Genomic DNA, 20,196 nt, shown 5'->3' on the forward strand with positions numbered 1-20,196 from the left:
TCTTTCTTGAAAGTGCTGTAGCAGGGTTCTCTTTTCTTTTAAAAGTTAAGACATATTTCTTTATTTGTGGTGTTCTGATTAGAGTTGCTTAAGTTTTGAGTGGAATGTCCCCAGTCCTATTTTTTCCCTAAGTCATATTATTTTTAATGTGCTATTTTGCAGAATGTGAGGTTCATCAGGATGCATTTATTGTGTTATATAGCACAATTGTCTATGCCATAAACATTGCATAAACCTTGATTTCCATAATGTAAATGGTATTTACTATATGACTATAGGAATATAAGACTTCAGTGGTATTTGCATAATAACTGCTTTTCCACCTTCTACCACAAGAACCCTTCTTACTGTGGGTAGGATGTATTAGCAACACAAGAGCTAACAACTATTTCAGAGCTTCTCAGTTTAGAGTGTTTGGTGGGGAGTTGGAGGCTAAAAGGGTGCTATTCAGAATGCATCCTGAGTCCTTGATAACCAGCAGACAAATAGAACATTTTAGTTAGAGAATGCTTACAAAGCTCTTTCTGAAAATTGAATGTATTACTTTCTTTCAAACATTTTAAATGTAGTAAATAAAATATGCTATGTCTGTGACATTTGATGTGTGAAGTGCTATGGTAGAAATAGATTAGTAAAGAATCCTACCAACTAGGAGTTACTGATCCCATTATTAAGACTCACATCCAAATTAATTAGCTAAGAAAATCTACTGAGTTGAATTGGCCATGAAGTTTCTTTTAATAATGTAAACGATAATTAGTTTTTAATCTTTGCAATTTAAGATATTTAAATTTCATATTTGCATTAACTCACTGCAAAATAGTCGTATTCCTAGGATGGAAACAAAACTTTTGTGGAAACACTATGTGATGCAGACTGCATGCCTGCTACTTCTTGTCTGCCAGCAGACAACAAAATCAGTGAATTTAAAAAGTAAGATTTCACTGGGGAAACCAAGATAGGACAAAGTTTGAGGTTTTTTTCCCAGGCATGTATTTTCGTGATTGTGATTTTATGTATGTCTAGTAAAATTATTCCAGAGTAAGAGTTACTTAATGACAGCTTGCAAAGAGCAGTATAATTTGCAGGGGCCATTTGACTAATTTTGTGAACCTTTTATCAGGTCATGCCAAAAAATACTCACAAACTTAGTTAGGGAGAGCTCTTACTGTATTTCAGTCCTTTGAAATGGTTCTTGAGGTCGGTGCTAAGCAAGGAATCTAGTTACTTGATAATAGCTACTTAAGTATAAACTTTAGGATATAGAGGATCTACTTAAATGTCTACTTACTTTATGAAGTAATTTTGAAAAATATTGATTCTTGTCCACGCTAACATTTTATGAATTAATTTTATTCATTATTCTTCCCATATACCTTGACATACATGTCTTTAACACAGTGTTTTGGGTCATTAGCACAGCTTGCCAAAATACATCTTTCTTTCAGTTTAAGATTAGTGAGATAAAGTACTTTCACAGCTGTCTATAATGATTGTATCTAAAGCCACAAACACCTATTCTTTATAGCTTAAGACAGTTGGGGTTTTCATTTTTCCTCTCTGTAGCTATCCATTCTTGATTGCTACAGTGAAATCATTTACTAAGTAGTTTAAAATGTGCTCTTTGAAAGGTTTCTTTATAATAACATCCATCCAGCATTTAGAATTGAAGACTGGGAATAAATTTTTAACCTTGTTATATTTCTTTGCCTTAAAAAAATTATCATGTGAATTTTGTATATATTTATATCTTAGTCTTGCACTGTTTTGGACTAATGTGTCTTCCCCAAACAAGGAAGCATGACAAGGTGATTGCCTGTTTTCTGAAGCATTTTTTGGTGTGGGTGGAGGAGGGTAAGCATTGCTTTACCCTTTATTTGGTTGTATAGTCTATTTGGCTTCTATATATAAATTCAGATTTTTAGGACTCATTTCTATGCAAAATACAATTAATTTTAAAATTAAAAGGTATCTTTTTGTAAGTTCATTGAGATTGATAATACAAATGTTCTAAAGCCTCACCTACGAAAAGGGTTACCATTTTTTCTAGTTTCAGGATTTAAAAATTTAGTGAAAGTCACAAGCGAGCAGTAGTGTCTTTATTCTTATCACATGGCATAAAAAATGTACCTCCTTTTAAATACTACCTCAACTCAAATAAAGTAAAATTAATGGATAAAGAAAAGTATTTTTTATAATAGGTAGCAGTGACCTGTTCCAGTTATTACTGAAATGTATCAAATATGGTACATAAATACTTATGAATTTAAGTGAACAAGTATCTAGTGTCCTAATGTTGCTGCTGCTCACCATTGTTTGATATGCCAAGAATATTCTTTTTTTTAGATCTTACCCAAATATTGGAAATTATTCATTTAGCAATTATTTTATTGAGTACCTATTGTGTTCTTAGAGCTTTGGTTACATAAGTCACTGAAATATAATAATTTTTCCTACCTTGGGACATTGTAAAGACTTTGGCATTGCTTTAAGTGAAATGGGAGCCATTGGCCAGTTTTTAACAAAAGAGTCATAAATCTTATTTACATTTTAAAAGGAATTGGAATACTTAGAAATCTGACTTTTAATTATTTGTGCTTGATTAAATTTTAGGTTTTATATATATATTATTTATATATATATAAAACCTAAAACATATATAATTTAGATAGGGTTCAATCATTTATTTGGATGATAGTCTATCCCCTCCTCTGTTGCTGTCCATTGCGGAGTATTATCTCTGAGCAGTGGAGCCAGTGAGACAGTGAAGATAGTAAAGGCAAGGCTCTGTACGTTCCTCTGAGAAGAAATACAGGAGGAAGAAGAGCTTTCTTTTCTTGGAGATGGGGAAGAGTACAGAAAGATATTAATTTAAGATATGTTTAATTGAGGTGTCTATAGCACATCCAGGAAGAGATATCAAACAGTTTAGATAAAATAGAACTGAAGCTTAGCAGAGAAGTCTATTTGGGAGAGATAAATATTTGAAAATTATCAGTGGAAACTGGTATTTTAAATTATCAGTTAAAACGTGTTTATGGATGACGTTACCTTGTTAACTTACCTAACTTAAACATAACTTAAACAGACAAAAAGACTCAAGATGAAACGAAGGGGACATATTAGTATTTAAATGAGTTAGTCAAGGAAGAGAAGCTCAGAAGGGCATGATTATAAAATACTTGAGATGGTGGGCACATTTATTTGTGAATTGGTCGGGAAAGAAATGATCCAGAAGGGAACAGATAGACTGAACGATAGAGGAAAGGTTTAGGATCCTAGAATGCGGTTAAATAAGATTTAATAGATAAGAACAAAATGATAGAATTATAGAGGCTAGATATTAAAATGTAAAACTTCAGAGTTAGAAAAAGGTGTAAATGTTCAATGTATAACCATGAGAATAGGTTATCATTGATTAGGTGATGTTTAAGATCCTTTCCACCTTCAGAAATGTAGGATTCTTAGAATGGAGCATTCATTTTTTTTTTTTGTTAAATATAAAAGAAATATTGATACTAGAAATCTTTCTTTTTAATTGACTTTTAACCTTCTCATATTTGATGTTTATTGAGTAGTAAAATTTTATCATTTTTATCATTTTTAAGCATACAGCTTTGGTACAGTATGACTTTCTGTCAATTATCATTCCATTAACTTTATTTAAAATTCCTATAAAACTTCAAAAATATTTTGACTTTGATTAAAAGATTCTGTGTTCTCTGACTAATGGAATTACACTAAAAATAAAAAATGGAAAGATCTCTAGAAAACCCCCAAATATCTAGAAATTAAATAACATACCTTAAAAATAATACATAGGTCAAAGAGGAAGCCACATGGAAAATTAGAAAATATTTTGAATTGAATGAAATATATCAGAATTTGTGGTATGCAGCTAAAGCAGTGCTTAGAGGGAAATTTATAACACTAAATGCTTATATTAAAAAAGAGTAAAGTCAGTGACCTCAAGCTCTACATTAAGAAATTGAAGGACTTCCCTGGTGGCGCAGTGATTAAGAATCCACCTGCCAATGCAGGGGACATGGGTTCGAGCCCTGGTCTGGGAAGATCCCACATGCCGTGGAGCAACTAAGCCAATGCACCACAACTACTGAGCCTGTTCTCTAGAGCCTGCGAGCCACAACTACTGAGCCCGCATGCCATAACTACTGAAACCCACGCGCTTGGAACCCATGCTCCGAAACAAGAGAAGACATCACCATGAGAAGCCCACACACCACAGCAAAGAACAGCCCCCACTCGACGCAACTAGAGAAAGTCCGCACGCAGAAATGAAGACCCAATGCAACCAGAAATAAATAAATAATTAATTAAAAATAAATTTAAAAAAAAAAGAAATTGCATAAAGAAGAGCAAATTAAACCAAAGCAGGCAGAATGCAAGCAATAATAAACATAACAGTAGAATATAAATTAACAAAAATAAATAAACAGGGCTTCCCTGGTGGCGCAGTGGTTGGGAGTCTGCCTGCCGATGCAGGGGACACGGGTTTGAGCCCTGGTCTGGGAGGATCCCGCATGCCGTGGAGCAACTGGGCCCGTGGGCCACGGCTGCTGAGCCTGCGCGTCTGGAGCCTGTGCTCCGCAACAAGAGAGGCCGCGATGGTGAGAGGCCCGCGCACCGCGATGAGGAGTGGCCCCCGCTTGCCGCAACTGGAGAGGGCCCTCGCACAGAAACGAAGACCCGACACAGCCATAAATAAATAAAAATAAATAAATAAAAATTTAAAAATAAATAAATAAATAAATAAATAAACATAACTAGAAATTAATGAAATTGAAAATAAAAACAACAAAGAAAATAAAACAAAGTTGGAAGTAGGTTCTTTGAAAGAATCATTAAAAGTGATTGAGAGAAAGAGAGAGAAAAGACAAGCTATCCCAGCCATATACATTAAAAGGTTAATAAGGGAGTATTATGAATTACTTTGCCAGCTAATTTAACTTAGATGAAATGAACAATTCTGTGAAAAACACAGAATATCAAATTTCACTCAAGATAAATAAATAACAGAATAATATTATATCTAACAGAGAAATAGTATTTCTAATTAAAAACCCTCCAGCAAAGAAAACTCCACATCTGAATGGCTTCATCTGTGAATTATATGAAACATTAAAGGAAGACATAATTCAAATTCTGCAGAAACTTTTCCAGAAAATAGATGATGAGGAGTCACTTCCCAACTCATAAGACCTGCATTATTACCCTAATACCAAAACCCAAGCAAAGATATTATAAGAAAAGAAAATTATAGACCAATATGCAATGAACCTAGATGTAAAATCCTAACAAAATATTAGCAAACAGAATCTAGCAATATATAAACAAGATTATACATCATGAACAAATGGTGTATATTCTAGGAATGCAAAGTTGATTTAACATTTGCTAATCAATCAGTGTAATTCACTACATTTATATACTCAAGAAAAGTTATTTTATAATGTCACTATATATACAGAAAGAATTTGGCAAAATTCAACATGCATTGTTGAAAAAATTTTCAGCAAAATTTTCAGAGAATTCTGGTGTTTGCAGAGAATTTTTTTAACCTCATAAAGGGTATTTATGAAAAACCTGGAACTAATGTCATACTTAATGGTGAGAATGAATGCTTTTCCCCTAAGGTTGAGAACAAGGCAGAGTTGCCCATTCTCATCATTCCTACTCAACATAGTACTAGAGATCCTAGTCAGGTAAGTTTAAAAAAACTTTTATTCAGCAATAAAAAGGAATGAACTGCTAACGCATGCTGTAGGGTGGATGAATCTTAAAGGCATTGTGCATTTGTGAAAGAAGCTGCACTCAAAACTCTGGATGATTCCATTTCATTCTGTGAAAGAGAAAATGAAAGTAACAGAAAACATGATTGCTAGGGGCAGAGGGTAGTGGTAAGAGATTGCCTATAAAGGAACAAGAGAAATTTTTGAATATAAGAAATATTGTCTATCTTGTTTATGGTGGCAATTACATAACTATATAGTTGTCAAAATTCACAGATTTATACAACTAAAAATGGGTGAATATGTTCGAAATTATACTTCAATAAACCTGACTTTCAAAAAAATTTAATTGGATACAGAAGGAAAAAGAATGAAGGGAAAGAATATAATATTCTCCTGATTTTTCTTCTCTTGGGAAACCAAGCAGTTGCTTTAACTGAATCTTACAATGACTGATTTTGATGCCAAGACTTCTTTCATTCATTTAAAAATGATTGGGTTGCATGTGCATTTCAGACTGAATTACATATACCAGCAAGTTAATCCTATATACCTCAAAATAATACAAATTATTATGGTAGTTGTTTTGGAATTTTTGTTAGAAATATGGAAATAAGTTATTCTTGATATTTTTCTTTGAAGATAAAGGTTTTTTTAAAATTATTTGCGAAGATTACACAATAGGAAACTACGTGGTCTTTTTTGTTGTTGTTTTTAAAGGTAAGCAATATAGAAGGGTACAGACAAGTAAAAATGTAAAATTCTCTCATTGATTTCACTCTTTGATTACACTGTTAATCGCTTGGGTTTATATATCTTGAAATTTTTTGTTTGTGTTCTTGTACACATACATTTTGTTTTTAAAATCAACTTAAGCATACCACGCCTGCTTTACTGAGGCATTTTTCACCTGATGTAGTGTTGATATCTTTCTACATCAGTATTCATGTATTTATTCAGGAAATATTCTTATGTTTACAGCTCTGTTCTAGTTGCAAAGGACAGAGCAAAGAACCAAATATGATCCTTGCCTAAGTGAATTTATATTCAAGTAAGAAGAAGATAATAAACAAGTTGGGAAAATGTCACTATATTGTTAAGTTTCATAAAGATAAATAATGAAGTGTAAAGAGATGAAAAGTGAAGGGACAGAATGAGCAGGATACGTACCTTAGATAGTCGTGGTGTAGGCTTTTATATGTAGACCTACTTTATTCTTTAGATGGTTATTTATTATTTCATAGTATAATTTATTTAACTTATTCTGTTGGGCATATGGATTACTTAGATTTTTTTTTGTTATAATCAATACTTTAATGAACATCCTTGTACATATTTTTTTGCTTACATGTACAAGTATTTCTGTACACTAAATTCTTAGAAGGAAAACTGCATTTTTAAATGTCGATTATAGATTCTGCCAAATCTCCAAAATAGGCATTATCTGTCAATGGATAAAAAATAATACCACATTTTAATTTGTATTTACCTGATTCCCAGTGAAGTTGAGCATATTTATTGGTCATTTGTTATGTCTCGTATAAATTGCCTACTCATATCATTTTGCCCATTGTGGGATTTGCCTTTTTCTTACTGAAATTTTAGGATTTCTTTATAATTCTGTTTATAATATACTCATCATATTTTATAACATTTTCTCCTAACCTGTCAATTGTCTTACTTTATGGAATCTTTGGATTTTTCATTTTTATACTGTCAAAATCTATCAGTCTTTTCCTTCCTAGCTTCTAGGTTTTGTGTCTTTCCAGAAAAGCCTTCTAATAGTAATTTAGTCTCTTATATTTTCTTCTACTACTTCTTAGTTTTATTTACGTTTCTAGTAGATTTTAATTCATCTGGAATTTTTAGAATATATATTCTGTGGTTGGGACCTAATTTTTTCAGTTTTGTAACCATTCTCCCAAAATAATTTATTGAACAGTATGTCTTTTTTTCCCACTGACTTGATATACAATCTGTATCATATTTTAAAAGTCCAAAATATATTTGTTCTGGATTTAATACTCCATTGTTTTGATGATTGTCATTTTATATTTGACATCTGGTAGGGCATCCCTCCCCATTGTCTTTTTCAAAAAAATTTTGGCAATTTCTGTGTATTTTCTCTTCCAGATGAACTTTAGAATCAACATGTCAAGTTCCATTAAAAATCCCTTTGGGATTTTGATTGGAAGTGCATTGAATTTACAGATTAATTTGGGGAGAATTGACATCTTTACACTATTGAATCTTCCCATCCAGGAACATGGTATGCCTCTCCATTTCTTCAGGTGTTCTTTTATGTCCTTTAGTAAAGTTTTATCGTTTTTTTTCATGTAGGTCTTACATTTTTCTTGTTAGGTTTACTCCTGGGTATTTTGTAGTTTTTGTTGTTATTGTGAATTACATCTTTTCTTCCATTTTGCACTTTATTTTTCAATTGGTTATTGCTACTGTATAGGAAATCTATTGATTTTTGTATGTTGATCTTACCATTTACTTAATTTTCAATTGATTCTCTTGAAATTTCTAGAAGGATTATTATGTTTTCTGCAAATGATGGCATTTTGTTGTTTCCTTTTTTCAGTATTTACTTCTCTATTTTGTTTTTTTGTTTGTTTTATTTTTGTTTTCTGGTCTTGTTGCATTGGTTAGGTTTCCAGATCTGTTCCCTACTAGTTCTGATTTGGGTGTCTTTTCTGATTTAAATGGAATGCTTCTAATTTTTAAACTCCTACTTTATATATGCCTTAGATTTCTGATAGAATACATTGTCAAGAACAAAAGTGTCCTTCTTGGCTTACCAGGTATTTCCATGGTAATAGATACTGTGTTTTATCATGTGTTTTTGTTGAGATGATACTTTTTCACCTCTAACATTTTAATGTAGTGAATTGCATTAATACATTGACCTAATATTGGTAATGGTGTTTCTTATTTTTAGTATTTATTCAGCAAGTATTTGGATACTTGCAATATCGGATATTGCATTGTGCCAGGAACTTTGCCACAAACTGGTGATAGTGCTAAGTCTGAATGGTTCCTCTCTTTTTTATATGGAGAAGAGAGATAATAAGCAAGTACCCAAGGACAAGATAATTTTAGACTGTGGTAGTACTGTGGAGGAAATAAAGAGAATGGTATGGTAGAGAGATGAGGAGAGTACCTCCTTTGGTATTATCATCTGAGAAGGTAAAATATAAACTAAGACCTGAAGAATGATGAAAGCATTGGGAAAAACATTCCAGGTAGGGGAAGATCACACACTAATTGTATTTCTTAATGTCTTCTTGATCCCCTTTCCTATATGTGTGTGTGCTATACTTTTTACACAACTGCTGAATTTTCTAGTGGTGTTTTATTTAAGTTTTTGTTTTATTTAGGTTTTTTTTTTTTTCTGTTTAGGTTTGCTAATAGGGTTATTTATGCTTATGAGCTAGGGAGTTTCACCATCTGATTTCTGGACTTCGTAAATAAGATAATAATGTTCTGTTCCTTCTGAAAGGACTACCCTTAAGATTTCTTCTATGGATATATTCTATTACATTTCTACCTTTCCTTGAGGTAATTTTGATGATTTCTTTTCTTAGAAAACCATCCATTTTGTTTAGACTTTCACATTTATTGATATATAGTTGTGCTCAGTTTTCTCCTTATATTTTTTTCTTTCTCTGATTTTCTGTAATCAGACTTGTCAAAGGCTTGTTTCTTTCTTGTTAGACTTACCCAAGAAGGAATTTTTGGTTTTATTAATTACTTTTGTATCTCTCTGAATTTCTTCATTTCTATATTTATCACTATAAATTATGTTGATATATTTTGATTTGTATTTTATTTTTGAAGATTTTATGTATTTTAAACCTTTCTTGTGCTCTTCTGAATACATTTATGCTCTAAATTTTTCTTTAAGGGTTGCTGTGACCAAATTCCATTGGAAATAATATGCTCACAATTTTAATTTTCTTTTCCTCCATATTCTGAGAGTTCATGAGTAGGCTTTTTTTCTTTTCTTTTTAAATTTTCAAGTACAGTGTTATTCTTTTATTGATAATTTTTAGTTTCTTTTAGCTTAATGGACCAAGAATGTAATTAATTTAAAAAATGTATTAATTAAAAAAAATCTGTTGAGATTTTCCTTTGCTTAAGATATGATCAGGTTTATTTTACTATGAAGTATAAGTGTAGTTCATTAATTCTATTTCTGAATTGTCCATATCTTTGCATAATCTACTTGCTTTCCTCATTTTCTGAGAAAGGTGTGTGGAAAGGTTCCCCCTAAGTTGTGTGAATTTTCAAGTTGCTTAAATTTCTAGTATTTTTACTTTATATGTTTCTGTTATATTGTTAGGGTACATAGAAGTTGAGCTATCACACACTCCTGGTGTATTGTATCTATTATTATTATGAAATGTTTTTTTCTGTATAATGCTTTTTGCCTTGAATTCTTCTTTGACTGATATTAATAATGGCACCTTTGACTGGGATTGCTTTTTCACACCTCTGTTTTCAACTTTTATGACAAAAAAATTTAGATCTCTCTCTTGTAATAGCATATAGTTGAGATTCTTCCTTTTTTTTTTTTTTTAAATCCTAATCTACATGTCAGTTTTAAAATAAGAGGAATTTTCCCATTCACTTTTATATTAACTTGGTCTTTTGGTCTTTGTTCTTTTTCCTAACATTGAAGATTATGGCGAAGATGTATTTTCTTATTATCCCACACCCCACCCCCTTGTCTTCAACTGAACTGGAGTTTTTAAAATTCTGTTTCCCTCCCAGTTTGAAAAATATGTTTTCTTCCTGTTCTTCAGCAGGCATTGGATTGAATTAAACACTGTTTGTAACTAGTTGCTCCCTTTCCCTTAACGTATACTTTTGACATTATTTCATTCAAACTTGACTTTACTATTTTTTAAATAATTTGAAATTTTAGTAATATATTTGTTTTAATATGCTTTTACTTTTTTAACTTTAAGGAATTATTAACAACTACCTGAAATGTTAATGAAAGATTATATTCTACTAATTTCTTTTCTAACTCCTTAGTCTTATGATTCCAAGGCTGTCCTTTTCTTGGATTCATTTTTGTTGTTAAGGCATACATTCTCTAAATTGAGACATGTTTGTGGTTTTTAAATTTTCAGAGTGCTTACATCTCTAAAAAATTACCTTGTTCTACAGTTTAGACTTTTTAGAAATAATTGTGCTTCATTTCTTTTCATTGCAAGTTGTCTTCTAGCATCTAGTTTTGTATTTGAAAAGTCTAATATCAATCTGATTTTTAATTATCTTATTAACAGCACCTCCCTGGAATCTTTCTAGACTTTATATCCTTGGAATTCTCAAATTTTACCAGGTCATGACTCTGTGTGTAGGTGTGTAATCTGTATGTGTGTGTATATCTGCATGTGCATTTTAATGCCATCTTACAGGAAATTGTTTTATTTTGAGGCTCTTTTTATGATAATTGATGAATAATGATAAATAGCAGAAGTAGGCTAAATTTATAATTAAATTGCATTGTATTATTGATACCGAACTTAAGGAAACCCTTGAAATAATCTATAACTAATTCTGTTAGCAAAAAATCTACTTAAAAACTCTAGATTTGAGAATTCCATACAATTTTTACTTATTTTAAACATTAATAATTTGTTCACTTTATAAAGTTTATAATTAATGTCAAAAATTTCATATTGTATTGATAATTTAATACTGAGTTGTTGCAGGCAGGTAAGTACTTTGAAGCATAAGAAAAGACGTCATGTCTTGTATTAGCTCTGTGAGAACACTGCTGTGTTTTCCAGTATATCACTGATGCTTAGCACATTCCTAGATCGTAACTAAAATTTATTAGATGGATAGATGAGTATGAATGAAAGAATATAGGTATAAATCAGTGTTTTCTTAATGAATAGACTTCTGAAAGCTAAATTTATTTTAGTCAGGTTCACTTTAGTTTTATTTGCTTTAATCTCAGGATACCAATACCATAATGTCAGACTATTAATTGATACTCTTTTTACAAGGACTTTAAGTGGGCTTTTATTTTATTTTCTTATTTTATTTTAATGTATACATAAATCAGTATTCAGGGACTCCACTAGTATTAATTTTAGGATAATTTACTCTTTATTAAGAGTTGCAGTATTTTAGCAGAATTTTACCCTATTTAAGACTATATAGAGTGGGATGAATTGGGAGACTGGGATTCACGTATATACACTAATATGTATAAAATAGATAACTAATGAGAACCTGCTGTATAACACAGGGAACTCTACTTCACTTTGCTGTGCAGTAGAAACTAATACAACATTGTAAAACAACTGTACCCCCCCACGCCCCCCCAAAAAAAGACTATAAAAAATACAGAGCAAAGAAATTTTTATTAGATTTTAGGACCATGTACAGAAGAAAATAATTATGATGTACAGAAGAAAATAATTATGATGACTATGATGATGACTATTTCTTATAATAATAAATATGTGTTTGTATTCAAAGAACTAGGAAGAACACATACCATATTTTTCTGGGCTTGTTTGAGAGACGTAGTGTAAACTATTAACAATTTATTCAATCAGTGTTATAAAATTATGATAGATTCAAATTAATCTCTTTTTTAATATTTACCTTTCTATATACAGCCTTTTAATATTATTATCATCTTGAAATTCAGATTACCAGCTTGACATTCAATGATACATGGAGGGTGGTTTCCAGAACAACAAAAGCAGTAATAAATTGGTGGATAGTGATGAGATGGGAGGAGGGGGAGTGTTAAAGGTCAAGAAATCCAAATTCTGTAGTTGCTAGCATTCTCGTTTTTTAAAGTATGTTTACTCTCGAAGACTGACCCTTTTTCCTATCCCCACCTTGCATAATCTTTCATTTGATATATTTATCAAATGATTGATAATTCCTAATTGGTTTATTTGTCTCTGTTGTCCTGTCTATCCAAAACCATCTTTCATGTGGCCTCTATCTTTCTAGAACACTGAGTATTTATTTTAATGCTTAAACCCTTCAGTAAGCTACCCTTTAAATTCTGAACTTCTCAGCAAGATACTGAAAGACCCCCATCTTACTTAAGCATTATTCTTTTTACTATTTTCATTCAGAACTGTCTTTTCCTTCCTCTGTACAATCACTGTATTAGTATCTTATTTTGTACTATTTTCCAATCTTGTTTGATATAGTTAGCTATTTGTACATAGAGTTGCCTTTCTATATTTATATTTGTGGAAGGCATTGATTATTTTAAAAAATCATCTTGTATTACCATTCTTCTGTGGCTGTCCTGCTGCTTAGCACATAGTATGTAATTGACAGTGAATTTATTCGTTAAATTGAATGGAGTTTGTGTATATGATGTCTAGTTAATCAGAATATACTGTATCCTTATTCTTTGGAGTGAATACCAGTTTATTACACTACCAAATGGACTGCTCTTCTCTTATATAGCAGTGATAATACATTTGTTCTGAAGGAGGAGTTAGTTTGAAATGTTATGCTAATTTTCACAGTTGGTCCAAATGACGCTACATTTCCACATTTTCATGTGACTTTGTGTTTTGAGTATACAAGGATTGAGAATACCATTAATAGCATAAACAACTTCATTCAGCTCTGACCATTGTTAAAAGACCTTGCTTTTTATTGTTAAGCATTTGTGTTAAGTTTATTTTGGGGAGAAAGTAAAAAAATACTTTTTTTGAATTTTATTTTATTTTTTATACAGCAGGTTCTTATTAGTTATCTGTTTTATATATATTAGTGTATACATGTCAATCCCAATCTTCCAGTTCATCACACCACCACCCCACCCCCACTTTCCCCCCTTGGTGTCCATACGTTTGTTCTCTACATCTGTGTCTCTATTTCTGCTCTGCAAACCGGTTAAAAAATACTTTGTTAATCGAATAGTATTACCGTTAAATAATTTTTTTTAAACAAAAGCAACCTCTGCAGTAAAACATCACCTTTAATCTTTAAAAACTAAAAGGATTTAATGTGCACAAAAGTATAGAGACTAGTAAAATAAAGCCTCTATAAATCTCTTTTTCAGGTCACCATTATCAAAAATTTGCCACACCACTTTGTTTTAAATTCCTGACAATATTTCTGTATACTACAATATGCATCTCTAAAAGATAAGGGCATTTTCTTACCTAACCAGAGTAATTCCTTTATACTACTTAATGTACAGTTCGTATTCAGATTTCTTCATTTTCCTTGAAAATTTCAAATAAGGTCTATATTATTTTGATGGTTATGTCTCTGGAATTTCTTTAATTTAGAACAGTTCTTCCCTTTTACTGTCTCTCTCTTTTAAAACATGTTCTAGATTTTAGTTTAGTCTGTGTGCTTCTGTTTAATTCAGTGGTTCCCAGTTTCCCACCCCCAGGGGGTGTTTTTGTTTTTTCCTCCAGGGGGACATTTGGCAATGTCTGGAGATATTTTTAGTATCACAACCTGTGATAGGGTTGTTACTGGCATGTAGTGGGTAGAGGCCAGGGATGCTGCTAAACGTCTTGAAGTGTATATATAGGACAGCTCCCAACAATAAAGAAATATCTAGCTCAAAATGTCAGTGGTGCCAAGATTGAGGAGCCCTGATTTAACTTTTTCCTGATATTTGCCTTAATAACTTTTATAAACTGCAAGTTATTTCAGGGAGGCAAGAATACTTCATAGGAGGTACTGTGTATTTTATGTTGCATAAATCAGGGGCATATAATGTTTAGTTGTCTCACTTTTAGTAATTAAACATTGGGTTCAGGTGTTGACAGCTTTATCCCTTAAATATAGAATTTAAAGTCAGCTTTTCTAGAGTAGAGTCAAACAACAGCCTCTTTTTCTGGTGGAAAGAATATTGAACTTGTTAATTGGATAACTGATCTCTTGGTCTTAGATCTTTAGAAACTTGCTATTTATATAAGGATCCTGTGCTTCTGTTTTCTCATCTGTAGCAATGAATTGAACCTGTTGGTTTCTAAGACCCTTGCATTTTGATGGTTCTTTGTATTAGACAAGAATTTGATGCACAAATACCATTTCATAAAATATCCAGCTAGTCAAAACAGCACATCCAAAATAGCTTAGATATAACTTAAATTGTCATGCTTTGAATATTGATAACTTTGACAGATTATTTCCCTTAGGGATGAATAAACTTAATAAGGACATCCCTTTCCTTCTGTCTCTCCCCTCTTCAGGAAAGTTATTTATACATTTCATTTAAGGAAAATGTTTCAGAATATTTATGTGAATTTCTTATTCAGACCATTTTTAATGTTCCAGAACTTGGCCATTATTCAAAATGAATTTTTTTCTATAGAAATAATATGATAAAAATGAGTTAGGTTTCAATGGGAAAATGCATTTTAGTTTTTAATCTGAATTTCCTCAACTAAGGATATGTTAAAGAGGTATATGCCCATAACTTAGTTGACATTTGAATAAAGGGTTACTTATTTTTGTATTTTTATAAGACTGCATCTCCTTATATCAGTCTCTCTACTTGTTCTGTAATGTAGCACAAGAATTTTTCTAGGTGGGAAAAGAGGAATTGGTGTTAAAGGAGGAAGTCCTCTTCTGCTTCCTCTTCAGAACTCCTATGGCTCTTTTTTTTTCCTCTCTTCATCTTATGCACTTTCTACTTTGTATTATTGTTATTGTATACTTTTACTCTCACATTAAAGAAATAAGCTCCTAGGTAGTAGGCTTAATTTTACACATCTCATAGTAGTAAACAGCAATATCTCTTGTACAAAGACTGTTTGTAATAAAAGTGTGTTTAATAAATCAGTGAAGATAGCATTTTGCCCTACCTGCTACCTAATATTTGATTTTTCTATATCTATAAAATATACCTTTAAATTTATTTTTTGTAACTACCTCTCCCTTCTCCAAATACACTGCAACCTTTTAGAATCTGAAAGGGAAGGGTCCTCAAACCATCTTTTTATTTATTCAAGAGTTATTTGAGTCCTGACAATGTGATGAGCATAGTTCTAGTTGCTGTATATATATCAGTGCTCCAAACAAAGTGCCTATTTCCATGGAGTTTAGAAAGACAGTAAATATGTATAATAAGTCATGTGAAAAATTCATGAAAAAATTATGCAGAATAAGCATCTAGAGATGGCTGAGAGACTTGCTTAGGTCTCACAGGTAGCAGATGAAGCAGTAATGGTACCTAGGTCTTTAGATCCTAACAGTATCCTTGAAATTAGTTTATTCTTCATTAATCTTAAACTGGGAGGTGGGAGAGACTATTATAGACATCCATTCCTATTCTTTTCTTTCATACTGTCTTTTTAAAAATCTATATATAGAATTTCATAGTCACTTGAATCTACTGATTTTTAAGTTATCAAGTTTTTCACATATCAAGAATAGTGGGCTTTAAAAGTCAATATGAAAACTTTTATGGATGGGAATTCCCTGGCAGTCCAGTGGTTAGGACTCCGGGCTTTCACTGCTGAGGGCACGGGTTGGATCCCTGATCAGAGATTGAAGATCCCACAAGTTGTGCTGCGCGGCCAAAGAAAAAGAACTTTTATGGAGACGTTTTAAATCAATAAGAAAACATATTTCTTCTGCACTTAGTATCCCTCATGAAAAGATTGAGATGCATTTTTCTTAGTAAATTTTCACCAAACTTAGTTAAGATACAATGTGGCATAAGGGGACCTTGTGTCAGAAAATCACTTTTGTTTGAAATTTAATACCTTCTGTGATCTAACTTGTAACTTTCTGACTTTTCCTATAGTAAATCCTGTATTCTAGCATATAGAAATTTTATGCTTGTCTACCAGTGCTATACTCCTTCTTCTCTTTTTTTCTTATACCAATTAGTTATTTTGGTCAAAATCCTTTCATATTCTTTCTGCATGCATTGTCTCCTTTAAACAGTTTTAGTACCTTTGATCTGTACTTTTGGTTTGGCACTTTGCACTGCTCTTTGATATCTTTTGTTTTCTAAAACCTTAATCTGAAACATTATTTAATTTTTCACCTGTTCATTTTAACCTGTTTTCATTTTTCCATGATTATTTCCTCTCTCTTTTTTTTTTTTTTTTTTTGTCTTCTCCCACTGGATTGAAAAATTGTAGATATTTTGACAGAAAATTTCATTGGGATGCAACTTTTTCTCTAGAAAGACTCATTGTCTGGACCATGGTTAAAGATAGGAGGACATAGTTTTTACCACTCTATAATATTGAATCACATGTGTCTATGACCAAACCATGCTGAAAAGTCCCCTTCCTAATGTATAACACTTATGCTTTCACTACTGCCTTTAAAAATAAAAGTTAAAAAAAAATTATTGTCTTTTTCTTAACTCCCTCCTATCATATAGATATTTAAGGTTAATATATAGCAAAATTTTTGAAAATTTTCCAGTATTTACGGAGATTATTTTCAGTGTTCTGTGTCTATTTATGTTTGAAATACTAGAAATCTGAAATGTTATTTCATATTAAACTGCATTAGCTTAACGGAAATTTAGAAAGAAGCATATTATTTCCCCCTAAATTTAACATTCAATATTAAATATGTATTGATTAAATAGAGGATTTATGCCTGCTTGCTAGACAGGTGACTTTTAAAGATGGAACAATCGAGTTTCTGATGTTATGTTGGTTAAGAATTTTATTTCTGAAGTTTTAAAATCTTATTTCTGACAGCTAGATACTAAGCATGAGGGTAATTGTGTTCTAGGTTATTAGTAACTTTTATATCTATTTTAGTTATTACAGTGTTAGAAGTACTTTAGACTTGTGAAATAAATTTCACCTGATGTTAGTGATTTTTATATAATAATTATCAACTTTTTATCAGCAAACTGTAAAGAATTATATCTTTATACCTATTTGTAAGTAGCACTATGACAAGGGATGTCAAAACAAAACTTTTCCCCATCTCTTAAGAGTTGCTGTTTTCTAATTCTTTACATTTCTTTTAATTGAATCTGGTATATGTTACTGTATCAGTGGTTCTCAGTGTATGGTCTGCAGCCCTCTCAAGTTCCCAGAAATCATTTCAGGATGTTCAAGAGGTCAAAAATGTTTTCATCACAATACTAATATGTTATTTGCCTTTTTACTGGGTTGATATTTGCACTGATGATACAAAAGCAATGGTAGGTAAAACTGCTGGCCTCTTAAGGCCATGGCACCAAATTGTGCTAGTATCATTGTAGTTATCACTGCCATATACTCACAGTTAAAAAAATAAAATGAAAGGCCAGTTTCACCTGAAGAATAATCTTGATAGAGCAATAAATATTAATTTTTTGAAATTTCCACTTTTGAATACATGTCCTTTTAATGTTATTGTGTGACAAAATGGGAAGTACACATAAAGCACTTATGCATATAAAAGTATGGTGGTGTTTGAGGGAAAAGCACTTGGGCTTTTTTGAGATGTGAGGTGAATAGTCCACTTTTTTTTTCATGAAATGTCTTTTTTGCTGGAAAAATATAAAAGACAGACGTACTATGCCTGTCAAACTTGGGCATTTGGCAAATGTTCTCAGAAATGATCGAAGTGAGCCTATTACTTTAAGGGAAACAATCAACAGTATTTGTCACCAATGATAAAATTAAGCTTTCAAGCACAAACTAGAATTTTGGAAATTTTATTTGCCTGGGCTTGACAGCGTTCCAGTACTTAAAAACTTTTGTAATGAAACCAGTACTGATATTAATGTTTTGATTTTGTGATATTGTAGTTTGATTTCGAATACAGTAAATATTAATAAATATAACCCTTATATGAAGTCCTTGGGAGCAGCACAGTACTTTATAGGTGTATAAAGGTGTCCTGAGAACAAAAGATTTAAGAACAGCTAATTTAGGTCCTCTACCAAAGTCAGAGGTTTCATGTCTAAGTATTAACCTCATAACCTCTCCCATCCACTACCCTTCCCCCATGAAATTAGAATAGAAAAGAATACATATGATTCCAGTAAGAAAAGAAAATAGACTACATATGATATGAATAATACATTCTTAAATTATTCTACAAATGTAATTTTCTCCTTTAAACTGTGGGCTTATCTATCCCATTGAAATTATTCAGGATTGCATTGTATTTATCATTGATTTTGATGTTAAAATATTTTTCTCTTCTCTTCCTTTTTCTTCTGTTTATTTCTCTTCCAACTTTCCCTTTCTCCTTTCATTCCTCCCTTTCTTCTCTTTTTGGTATTTGTTTTCTAGGTGGAGTCTTTCATTTTGGATCAGGATGATTTGGAAAATCCAATGCTGGAAACGGCTTCCAAGTTACTCTTGTCAGGTGCTGCTGATGGTGCAGACCTCAGGACAGTAGATCCAGAAACACAAGCTAGACTGGAAGCTTTACTAGAAGCTGCAGGTAAGTCTGCAAACTCTACATATATAATAAGCCTAATTTTCCAAAGTTCTACATAACTCTTAAAAACTCCAGTTATTATAAATGTATGATGTTGTATATTTAGTATAAGACTGTTCATAAAGGTTAATGGATTACTTTCTAGAGCACTACATGCAACATTTCATATAAGCATAGTTTCATTACCAGAATAAAGTTGACAGGTTGTTGTAAACCTTATAAACAGAGACTTCTTTTTTAATTTTATTTATTTTGGCTGCGTTGGGTCTCCGTTGCTCTGCGTGGGCTTTCTCTAGTTACGGCGAACAGGGCTACTGTGTTGTGGTGTGTGGGCTCCTCATTGCGGTGGCTTCTCTTGTTGTGGAGCATGGGCTCTAGGTGTGCGGGCTTCAGTAGTTGTGGCACATGGGCTCAGTAGTTGTGGCTCACAGACTCTAGAGCACAGGCTCAGTAGTTGTGGTGCACAGGCTTAGTTGCTCCGTGGCATGTGGGATCTTCCTGGACCAGGGCTCGAACCTGTGTCCCCTGCATTGGCAGGCGGATTCTTAACCACTGCGCCACCAGGGAAGTCCAAACAGAGACTTCTTATACAGTTAGTTTTCATTAGTCCTGAATTCCATCTTTGCAAATTCACCTACTTTATAAAATGTATTTATACCCCCAAATTATAGTGCTTTCTCAGTCTTTCATAGAAATGCACAGAATGGTGAAAATTTTGAGTTGTTCTGCGTGCATGTTTTCTGCTGAAGTGATGCTCTCTGCCTTCTTGTTTCAGCTCTCATCCTGTAAACAAGTGTCCTTTCCATGGTCTACTTAGTGCCACATTTTCCACATTTTTGTGCCTTTTGTTGGTGATTTCAAATGGCCTCCAAGTATAATGCTGAAGTGCTATCTAGTGTTACTAAATGTGAGAAGGCTGTGATGTGCCTTTTGTAGAATATATGTGTATTAGATAAGCCTCTTCAGCATGAGTTATAGTGCTGTTGGCTGTGAGTTCAATGTTAATAAATCAAGTATAATATATTAAATAAGATTGTATTTAAACAAAAACACACATAAA

At 32.1% G+C, this 20,196-nt stretch overlaps 1 protein-coding gene and 1 long non-coding RNA gene across 16 annotated transcripts in view; one reads left to right on the forward strand and one right to left on the reverse strand.

Moving 5' to 3' along the window:
* The window catches only part of LOC309661903, a 1,098,809-nt gene that overhangs the window by 85,310 nt on the left and 993,303 nt on the right, over positions 1-20,196 (reverse strand). The window lies entirely within an intron of this gene.
* The window catches only part of ANKRD17 (ankyrin repeat domain 17), a 169,412-nt gene that overhangs the window by 62,680 nt on the left and 86,536 nt on the right, over positions 1-20,196 (forward strand). For all 15 annotated transcript variants that reach the window (XM_082463682.1, XM_082463694.1, XM_082463692.1 and 12 more), the window contains exon 2: positions 18,986-19,139. In XM_082463682.1, the coding sequence (XP_082319808.1) occupies positions 18,986-19,139 (154 nt within the window). The remainder of the gene's footprint in view (positions 1-18,985; positions 19,140-20,196) is intronic.

Source organism: Balaenoptera physalus, assembly GCF_965194825.1.
Source record: "Balaenoptera physalus genome assembly, chromosome: 5".
NCBI classification, from domain to species: Eukaryota; Metazoa; Chordata; class Mammalia; order Artiodactyla; family Balaenopteridae; genus Balaenoptera; species Balaenoptera physalus.